This window comes from Mesocricetus auratus, unplaced genomic scaffold, assembly GCF_017639785.1.
Source record: "Mesocricetus auratus isolate SY011 unplaced genomic scaffold, BCM_Maur_2.0 Super-Scaffold_100013, whole genome shotgun sequence".
NCBI lineage: Eukaryota > Metazoa > Chordata > Mammalia > Rodentia > Cricetidae > Mesocricetus > Mesocricetus auratus.
Window position 1 is genome coordinate 75349206 of NW_024429196.1, and position 10546 is coordinate 75359751.

Sequence of the window (10546 nt, forward strand, 5' to 3'; positions counted from 1 at the left end):
TCCTAAGCCATGGTGGACATGAGTCCTAACCTTCATGTGGCTGTTTGCTCACTTGTTTTTAATAGAAGTATAGGGAGAGGCATGCCGGTCTCTTCTCCCCAGGGACTGGTGGCACAGCTTTAAATTGAGCTGTGGGGGTATTGTGTTTGATGCTAACTTTTGAAACACCTGGAACCACCAATAACCAAAGCTAGTTTAGTTTTGGGTTCAATGGTTTTGAGTCCTTTACCTGTGAGCTAAACTTACCTAGATCCTGGCTCTCAAAGCCCTAAGTGTCCCCCATTGATGTGGTGAGAGGTACTTTTGGAAAATCACCCTGAATGCCATAGAGAAGTTGAAGTAGAAACGGTAGAAAAGCCAGTACAGCCGTGGTCAAGCTTAAGATGACCCGCTCTATGGTACTTGTTCCCTTGGGGCGAGCATGCCCGTGAAGACTTGGAGATTCAGCACAAGAGGTGGGTCTGTGTTGCTTCTAAGCAGGCATGTTAGAGTGCATGCCTTGAACAGAGGGTGGCGTCCTGAGTAGGGAGGCCACACTGGGGTGCTGACTTGCACTAGCCCCTGCTCCAGTACATGTTTGGACATGTACAGGTTGAGCTGTATGAGCGTCTGGGTTCGTGAACTCACCTGCTCCGCTAAGCATCCTGAGTGTATGGCCGCTTTGTGCCACGAAGCTGTCGGTGTATGCTCTCTTTAGGTAGCCTGTTGCCAGGAGCTGTGCGGAGTGTACTTTCTTTGTGCTAGGATGTCCTTGGTAGTGCGAGCTCACACCTTTGTGTGCCGTGACTGGGTGCGGCAGGTGGGCACCCCTTCCCTCTTCGCAGCAGCCTCGGCGGCGGCGTGTAGCACGGGGTGGGAGGGGGTGCCTCTGTTGGCTGCGCGCGCGCGCACGCCAGGCTCAGCACGCGCCCGTGCGCGCGCCCCGCGCCTCCAGCCCAGCACTCGGAGCGGCTTTCGCTGCCACTGTCTGCTCTCCCGGGCCGCCGCCTGTTCCAAGCTGGGGCTTCTGTTCGCTGGGCCGCTCGCCCCGAGGCAGGAAGACGAGTTCGAGGAGGATGCCTGGGCCCGTGAGTACCGCGACGGCTGCGGGCCGGGCGGGAACAGGGCGCGGGCGGAAGATGGTCTTCGGGCTGATGGCCCTCCCTGCGGGTGGCCCAGAGTTTTAGCCTGGTAACGCCACCCGGACCCCGACCGGGACAGTGGGCAGCCCCTCCCCCAGCCCACACCGGTGGGAAGGAAGGAGGGGAACGAGCGCCAGTGAGCAAGGGAGCCCGAGCCGGGCGCGAGCCGCCACCAGTTCGCTTGGAAACCGTTGCCACAGCAACGGGGTTGCGCTCCCCAGCAACGCGACTGCGGGGTGGCGACGCCCCCTCCCCCACCACGGCCGGGGGCGCGGAAAGGGGGGACGAAGGGGGTGCACTGTGGAGAGAGCATCGCTCCTCTGGCCGGTCTGGGTGTGCCTGACTGGTCACGTCGAGGGTGGGGGTGAGGGCGAGCGGCTCCGTGGGCACGAGCTGGCTCCCACGTGGCTGCAGTCGTCGCAACAGGACTCCCAGGGTGGCTGCAAACGTGGAGGCGGCCCAGACCCTGGGCCTGCCTCGGGAGGAGGAGGCCTGGAGGTTGGGTCTGGGGTCTCCGCCGGGTGACTACCATTACTAGTACCACCACTAGGGAGGTCTGCTCACTTGCGACATGGCCTGGTCCAAGATCGCATTCTTCGGTTGTGATTTTTCCTTACTAGGGAAGAGGCAATAAGCTAGTTAGCCTCTGCCCTCATGGCCAGGGCATGTGTCAAATCATGGGCCTGCAATGGGCCTCCACTTGGTGTCCTGGCCACCATTCTCCAGGGAGGGCTAGAAGCAGAGCAAAGGACATTGCTGGCCCGGGGAAGCTGAGTCCCAGGCCAGATGGGAGCGACCCAGCTCATTGTCTGGACCACAGTGCCCCTTTCTTGTCTGTGCACAATGCCTTGACTGTGTGCACGGGTGGCATGGAAGCTGGCCTGCAAAGAGGCCAGTGCCACATGGAGGTGCCCTGCCCAAGGGAGCCCCTCGAATGGCTGCTGAGTCAGAGGAAATGACCTCTGGCTCCCCTCCCAACCTCCCTTCATCAGGCAATGTGCTGGGGAGGGAAATGGCCCCCTCCAGTAGGGCCTGACTCAGCAGATGCCAGCCCTGACCACAGGCTTCAGATACAGCACCCTTGAGACCACAGCCACCCTAGGTTGTTTTTTTTTTTCTATCTAGTGAAGTATTTGGTGTCCAAGATCTGGGGCATTTGAGGCCTTGGCATACAATGCCCTTAAATGGGTGCCACCTGGGAAGTCGGGCTTGAGTCCCCGAAGCAGGAACCTGGGGAATCAGTGACAGGTTCCTCACATTTTTTTGCCTGCTCTGTGTGCATCTGAGTGCTCTACATTCATAGTCTCCTGACCCTCAGAACACTTGTGCAAGGTAAGTTTGTTATCCCTGTTTCAGAGATGAAGTCTCGTGGGGTTCAGGAGGTGAAGAGACTTGTCCAAGGTCAAAGGACCAGTCAGCAGTACAGCCGGGTCTATTGCAGGCTCTTTTGCTGGTACGGCCCCTCTTAGCCATGTGATCCAGGCAGGAAAGCATCCTGGAGCTTGCCAGAGGACCACTCGTAGCCTTCCTTCATGTTCCTCCGGCAAAGAAGTTCCCCGTCTCAAGCCTTGCCGCACCTTTTCCTGTTCCCACCGAATCAGCCGGCCTCCTTCCCCTGGCATTCAGTATAGGGTGTGCTATGGATAGGCTGCTCCCTCTCCCTCCTCCATTTTCTCTCTAGCTGAGCCCAAGCCTCAGTTAGGCTGCCTTAGCCCCTTGGGAAGCCCCCAGCCCCCAGTCTCTAAGTGTGTAAAGCTCTCTGGCTTTCACAGCGTGTAAACACAGGCCTCACAGTGCTGGGCCCACTGATCAGCCAGTTCAGCTCAGAGACTGGAAACTCAAAGGCCTCCATTTGGGGTCACGGGCAGTGGGATGAGTGATGCCGCCAGGCAGCTGTTCATCAATTCATGTCATCATACACTACGTGTACTTTGTGTGTTTAGATCACCCAGTTTTGGAGGTCAAGCATTAAAAACTGGCCTCTACTCAGATGTTAGGAAGAAAATGAATATTGAAAAATACTGTTAAGTCGTTGGCCAACAAGACACATGAATGAGTTGTGTTAAAGTTGAAGATCTTAGCTCTTTAGGCTGCATGCCATTCATGGATAAGTGGGGATGATCTCCGTTGGACCGCCTCCTCGATGCTGGGTGCTGGCCTCTGTGGGCCACAGGCAGGGGTGTAGATGTGTGCACTGGGCTCAAAGTGTTTCTCATCAGCTGTGCCCCTGCCCTCCACTGTAGTTAGGCCTTAGGCATTACTGGACAAGTTTCTTTACTTGATTTATTCACTTTATAAGTGCTTTACCTACGTGTACTTCTGTCTGTGCACCGTGTGTGTGCTTGGTGCCTGTGGAAGTCAGAAGAGGGTGTCTTATCTCCTGACACTGGAGTTTTGGATCATTGTGAAGCACTATGTGGATGCTGGAAACTTAACCCAGGTCCTCTGCAAGTGCTCTTAACTGCTGAGCCATCTCTCCAGCCCCTAAGGCAGATCTTATCACCCCTGTCCCAAGGCAAAGAAGCCATGTTAAGTGTAGGACTAGGATGGAATCACGTGGTTCAGTTAGGGCAGAAACAGGATTTGAATCCACGCCTCCCTCGGTGCCTGACATGTTACAGCAGGCTGCTCCTTATGAGACACGAGCCTTAGCTCTCCCTATCACGTGGCTTCCTCCCTGGCAAGAACAAATTATCATGCCCATGGGGAGTGGGGGATGGAAACACAGGGAAACCACAGGAATAAGGTGTTCATATGAGTATGGGCTTTTTTGTTTGGTTGTTTTTTCAAGACAGGGTTTCTCTGTGTAGCTCTGGCTGTCATTGAACTCGTTCTGTAGACCAGGCTGTCCTTGACTTTAGAGATCCTCCTGCCTCTGCCTCCCGAGGGTTGGAACTAAAGGCGTGCGCCACCACTGCTAGGCCGAGTGTGGGCTTTCTGTGTCCTTCCCCATTCCTCCCACACTGCCCCTGACAGGGCCACATCTGAAAAAATGAGCACATAAAGAAACCCTCGTTTCTAGCGATCCTAGGATTCGCTGGATCTGACGTCCCGTTGTAGTTTCCTTAGTCAGGTCCCAGACCTAGGTCAGGACCCTGAAGGCCAGGGTCCCAGCAAATACTGAGCCCTACTGGAAATAAGGTTATGCCAGGCTGACTTTAGAAGCTACAACAAGTTCGGCTCTCTCTGGCCTGCGTATATCTGGGTTGGTGTGAGAAGGTGGTGTAGAAATGTCACCTGTGTCCCCCAATTGATATGTCTTTCTTGCCAGGACAAGGTTTTCCAATCAATTGAGTTGGTTGGCTCTGTCTGTTGAGTGTTGCTGAGATCACCATTGAATAGGCTAGTGACACCTAAAGGACAGGGGACAGCTGCTGCCCTCTACCCACTCTGACTTCAGCACACTGCACTACCCTACACTGCACTTCAGTACCTGCACTACACTTCAGTACACTGCACTTCAGTACACTACACTTCAGTACACTGCACTACACTGCACTACACTACAGTACACTACACTACACTGCACTTCAGCACGCTGCACTTCAGTACATGCACTACACTTCAGTACACTGTGCTGCACTACACTACACCAGTACACTGCACTACACTTCAGCACTGCACTTCAGCACACTGCACTTCAGCTCACTGCAGTACACTGCACTGCACTACACTTCAGTACACTGTGCTGCACTACACTACACTTCAGTACACTGCACTACACTACAGTACACTACACTACACTGCACTTCAGCACACTGCACTTCAGCTCACTGCAGTACACTGCACTGCACTACACTTCAGTACATGCACTACACTTCAGCACACTGCACTTCAGTACACTGCACTTCAGCACACTGCACTTCAGTACATGCACTACACTTCAGTACACTGCACTTCAGCACACTTCAGTACACTGTGCTGCACTACACTTCAGTACACTACGCTGTGCTACACTTCAGTACACTGCACTTCAGTACACTGCACTTCAGCACACTGCACCACACTTTCAGCACATTGTACTACACTGCACCTTCAGCACACTGCACTGCACTTTCAGCACACTGTACTGCACTGCACTTTCAGCACACTGCACTGCACTTTCAGCACACTGCACTGCACTATACTGCACTGCACTGCACTACAGTGCCACGCTTGTCTCCTGTGCTAGTCTTCTCCGGCCTAGGGTTTCATCTTGTCACCCAGAGTCCCTGTGACCTCTGTCCACCCCATGCCTCTGTATCATTTTTTTCTTTTATTCATGGATGACTGGGTTTGATTTGGTTATAGCCCACTCCAAGGGCCAGGCATAGTGGCACACACCTTTAATGCCAGTATTTGGGAGGCAGAGGCAGGAGGATCTCTTTGAGTTCACAGCCAGTTTGATAGTGAGGTCCAGGACATCTGGAACTAAACAGTGAGATCTTGTCTTGAAAACACAAAACAAAACCCCACATGGACTAAGAGCTGGGCAATGGCTTCTTCTTCAGTAACATTTCCCAGCCCCTGAAGTGTTCCCAAAGATATCAAACAGCTGACTGGACACCTCCAGTCACTTCAACAGGTGCCTCTTAGCTACTGTGTGCAGTAGATGGAGCCTTCAGGAATACTCTAGAGCGTTCCAAGGTCAGTAGGCTTTATCCTGTCTAGCCCAGGGCGGCAAGGTGGCTCAGGGTAGACTCACCTGGGAGCGGTGGAGGAGGCCATGAGGCCCTGGCAGGAACTCATTCTAGTGGCCAGGATCTAGGTCACAGAGTTTCTCTGGCTTCACATCTACTGAGAAATTGTTAGAAATTTGAACTCTGAAGCCAGGCATGGGGGCCTTTGTCTGTAATCCCAGCTTTTAGGAAATGGAAGCAAGTGTGTTGTCATGAGTTTGAGGCCAGTCTGGGCTACATAGTGAGGTAAAGACTAGAAAACATCAACTGGAGTCCCCCTCCGCCGGCTACTGAGCCAAGCGATGGTGGTGCTAGCTTTCAGGGTCTGGACAAAGCTCCCTTTCCATGCATTTCAGCCATTGTACAAGGTTCAGAGGTACCAGTCTGAAACGTTCACCCCCAGCCCCCAGAAGCACACAACTCTGCCCTTTGCAGTGGCCAGCTCAACCCTTCCCGTGGTGACCCATGAGGAAACAGACAGCAAAGCGGACAGGAAACACCTGGGGCTCTTGCTTCCGTCCCTTGGTGTAATCCCAGGATAGTCTAAGAAAACCCAGCAAAGCCATAAGCCCAAAGTGCTATACAGATCAAGATGGAGTCCCGGGCAACCAATGTTTAGTCATCTGCAAGAATAAAGCAAAAGATGAGATACAGAAAGAATAACATGGCACATGGAACCATGAGTCCATCTGGAGGGAATGGTGTTTGCTATCAACCGTGGAGACAGTAAGACTTGGGGTCTGGGTCTGCAGGTTCCCCCAGCTAGGGCAAAGCATGCAGAGTCAGGGAAGAGCCTTGGGGCAGGGGCTTTGGAGAGTTTGGCCTGTTCAGTAGAACATTTCAGAAACACCCGAATGGCCCTCTTGATGCTTATGTTCTGGACGACTGTTGTGGACTAGATACTGTGCAGGAGAAGGCTTCAGGCATGACTGGCCCTCGGTAGCCCCATCAAGAGAGTGTGTTCAGCTCTAGTTGGACACTAGAGAGTCCCGACTGTCATCAGAGGCTGGCTCAGTGGCGCGTCCTCAGGAAGGGATTTCTCTCTGACCCCGTCTGCACACAGTGCAGTGAATGATGGCTCTTGGTCTTTGCAGAATGACAGCAGCACACAGATTTGGGATTTAGGCTTTGGAGTCTGGCCTAATGCCCAGTCTGCTGAGCGAGATACCCTGGGGGCATAGTTTCTGTGCTTTGTTCCCTGTGAGCCTGGGGCTGTCAATCTCTCTTCATCCTGTAGTACTTCCCTGAGCTACACCATCACAGGTGGTCCAAGGCCTTGACAGGAAGGAACAGAACACACATTTTGGCTACTAGTTAACTACTAAGTCCTCACGTGCCAAGCTAACACCGGAGTTTTCATCCATAGTTCACCACCTGAAAAGTGAGCGGCGACTAATTCAGATGTGGACTAACCCTCTGTTAACACCCCCTATCATGTGTATGAAATGAGTCTTCCTTCTGAGCTGGCCACTTCATGGAATGGTGGTGTGACAAGGTGATTTTAATATTCTCCCACTTCTGCAGGGAGCCCCATGTGGAGGCACGTGCCTGTGATCCCAGCAATTGGGAGGCAGAGGCAAGTGGATTGCCCTTGAGCTTGAGGCTGGATTGTCCTATATGGTGACACCTGTCCCCAAAACAACAAAAATGTGCATGGAAAAAGGGGACGAGTTGTGATGACTTTGACAGTTTAAGGCTTCCTTATATTGGTGTACTCAGAACCATCATGTCACGCTGTCCATGGTGGCCAGTCTTTTGGGTTCAAGCCATCTTTGTAGTTGCAGACCCCTTACCCCCCACTCTTGAAAGACATTTCTAATTTACCTCCAACCACGGAAATACCTTTTCTGACCCGGGACTGCTTCTGCCCTTTTGGTCAGAACCTCAGAACATTCCTATTCCTAAGGGCTCAAGGAAAGGAGAACAGATTTAATTAACTCCCAGTGACTGGCTGCATCACCATGGCAGCCTCATGGTGGGGTTGTCGAGGGGGCGGGCAGAGCTATTGTTCCTACCCTTGTCTGCTCTGGAACGCAGGCCCGGGAGGATAGGCCTGGCATGGGCACCAAGTGACGCATGGCTGAAGGCAGCCAGAGAATCAGACAGGAGCCATCTGGGGAAGGTGGGGCGGCCAAGGCCTGGTGCGCTTTCAGCTGAGTGCCGGCACCCTTTCAGCTGAGTGCCGGCACCCTTTCAGCTGAGTGCCGGCACCCTTTCAGCTGAGTGCCGGCACCCTTTCAGCTGAGTGGTGGTGTGCCAAGGGCAGGCAGCTCTTGGAGCTTCCCACAAGCTCAGGCCAGGGCTTTGCTGCTAGGCCTAGGTCCGAATTAACGCTGCCATCTGTGCAGTTAACTGCTCTCCCGATTCTCGCCTGTGCGTTAGGAATACTTCATTGCCCAACGGGTTATGTTGGAGCTCCTGGTTGATGGGCGGTGAGGAAGCATGGTAGCCCGACTGTTGTTTGCTGCCTTAACTATGCAATGAGGGCTCCTGAACCCTCTCCCGAGGCAGGGATGTCCCCAGCCCCCTGCTGTGATAGGAGGTGGGTCGGAAAGACAAATCTCATCTAATTTTCCATCCCTCTGCAAATAGGGAAAGGAGTTACTGGAAGGGAGGGGAGGGCTGGAAGTAAGAGAGGCGCAGACAAGTGGGGTTTGCGCATGAGTAGGTGGTGAGGGAAGTCAAGTTGGGGCTGGAATCCGGCTGGCAGAGGCACCTAGAAGGAAGGAAAGAGCGCTTGGCCCACGCCCAACACATCGCGTCGGGAGCAGACAAAGGCAGGGCCGGTGGCATGCAGTGGCAGCCGCCCGACAGTCTCTTAAAGGCGTGGCTAATATTTAGAAGCAGTGCACGGCAGAAGCTGGGCGCCAAGCGGGCTGTTTGTGGACCTCCAAATAATGGAGTTTCCTTTTCCCCACCCAAAGTAACCGCGCCTAGACTACCCTAGTGCCCTAGTGGTCACAGCCTCGGAAACCACCTCGAGCTGGACCCTGGGGTTGCGGGCGGTCTCCGCGCGCCCTCTGCTGGCCGGTCTTGGGTCGTGTCGGCACGCGGTGGCCAGGTCTCGATTCGGGGAAACCCTATCAGGGAAACCTCGGGGCGTGACGTCATCCCTTGGTGACATCACCCGGCCCCCAGGGAGTGCGGGGGTTCCCACCGAGGAGGCATCCCCGGCTCTGCGCGGGACGCGGGTGCGGTCCGGGAGTCACCAGGATCCCGGCGAGCCTCGCTGAGCCCTGTGTCTGCCCCGCAGGTCGCTCGCGGCCCCGGGTGAAGCAGGCCCGCGCCGGTAGGCGCCATGGAAAGGAGCGGGAACCAAAGTTGCCCCCCGCCGGCATGCGCGCCCATTGAGCCCCGCCGCAGGCAGCCCCCGGCCGCAGGTCCCCAAGTGACGCTGGCGGCACCTGGGAGCGTGGCGCGGCCCCGGGGCCACGCCGAGGAGCCCAGCGTCCAGTAAAGCTGCCGAGGACCTGCCGCTTGCGCCGCAGCCATGGTGATGTCCCAGGGCACCTACACGTTCCTCACGTGCTTCGCCGGCTTCTGGCTCATCTGGGGTCTCATCGTCCTGCTCTGCTGCTTCTGCAGCTTCCTGCGCCGCCGCCTCAAACGGCGCCAGGAGGAGCGACTGAGGGAGCAGAACCTGCGTGCCCTGGAGCTGGAGCCCCTAGAGCTTGAGGGCAGCCTGGCTGGAAGTCCTCCGGGCCTGGCGCCGCCGCCGCCGCCGCACCGCAGCCGTCAGGAGGCGCCTGTGCACGCGCACTCGCACGTGCACCCGCTACTGCACCACGGGCCCGCGCAGCCGCACGCGCACCCGCACCCACACCATCACGCACTGCCGCACCCACCGCCACCGCACCTCTCCGTGCCGCCTCGGCCCTGGAGCTACCCGCGCCAAGGTAAGGCTGCGCCTAGGCAGGCGAGCGCTCCCTGCCGATGCGCCGGGAGTAGCGGGCTGGGGTGGTGGTGGCCGGGCGAGGCTTCTGCGGGAGGCTGGGGCCGGCGGCTTCGTCTTCACAGCCCGCTCGCTCCCCTTTCCGCAGCGGAGTCGGACATGTCTAAGCCGCCGTGCTACGAGGAGGCGGTGCTGATGGCCGAGCCGCCGCCGCCCTACAGCGAGGTGCTCACGGACACTCGCGGCCTCTACCGCAAGATCGTCACGCCCTTTCTGAGCCGCCGCGACAGCGCGGAGAAGCAGGAGCAGCCGCCTCCGAGTTACAAGCCTCTGTTCCTGGACCGGGGCTACACTTCGGCGCTGCACCTTCCCAGCGCCCCGCGGCCCGCCGCCCCCTGCCCTGCCCTCTGTCTGCAGGCTGACCGCAGCCGCCGGGTCTTCCCCAGCTGGACCGACTCAGAGCTCAGCAGCCGCGAGCCCCTGGAGCACGGAGCTTGGCGCCTGCCTGTCTCCATCCCCTTGTTCGGGAGGACTACAGCCGTATAGAGGGGCGCCCGGCGTCCCGGGCCCCACGGGCGAACTCCTAGCCTGACTGCGGGGCTTTTTAAATGCTTCCCTTGGACTGCAGGGAGGGGTGGGGGAGGGTGGGATTTCTTACCCCGTTTGTTACATTTTGAGGATAATAAAGGTGTGTGATCTGCTTTGGTACAAGCGGCGGGGAACGCCAGCTGCTTTAAGCCCAAGGTGCTAGTGACCAGGCACGTAGGACCTCAGGGAAGGAGCCCGATTGCTGCTGGCCTGGCTGGGGTGTGTGTGTGTACAGAAATGAGTCGGCCTTCGGGAACCAAAGGCTGCTTTTCAGGGGCTGGATGCTC

General features: G+C 56.3%; 1 protein-coding gene across 2 annotated transcripts; it reads left to right on the forward strand.

The window, feature by feature from the left end:
• Nucleotides 1-934: 934 nt before the first annotated feature.
• Prr7 (proline rich 7, synaptic) lies at nucleotides 935-10379 on the forward strand. Of its 2 annotated transcripts, none has more exons than XM_005078363.4 (3): nucleotides 935-1067; nucleotides 9033-9675; nucleotides 9820-10379. In XM_005078363.4, the coding sequence occupies exons 2-3, from the start codon at nucleotides 9270-9272 to the stop codon at nucleotides 10215-10217; spliced, it is 804 nt and encodes a 267-aa protein (XP_005078420.1). In that variant the 5' UTR covers nucleotides 935-1067; nucleotides 9033-9269; the 3' UTR covers nucleotides 10218-10379. The 2 variants fall into 2 exon arrangements, with proteins under 2 accessions (XP_005078420.1, XP_021087647.1); XM_021231988.2 differs by lacking the exon at nucleotides 935-1067 and adding an exon at nucleotides 1117-2453.
• The last annotated feature ends 167 nt before the right edge of the window (nucleotides 10380-10546 follow it).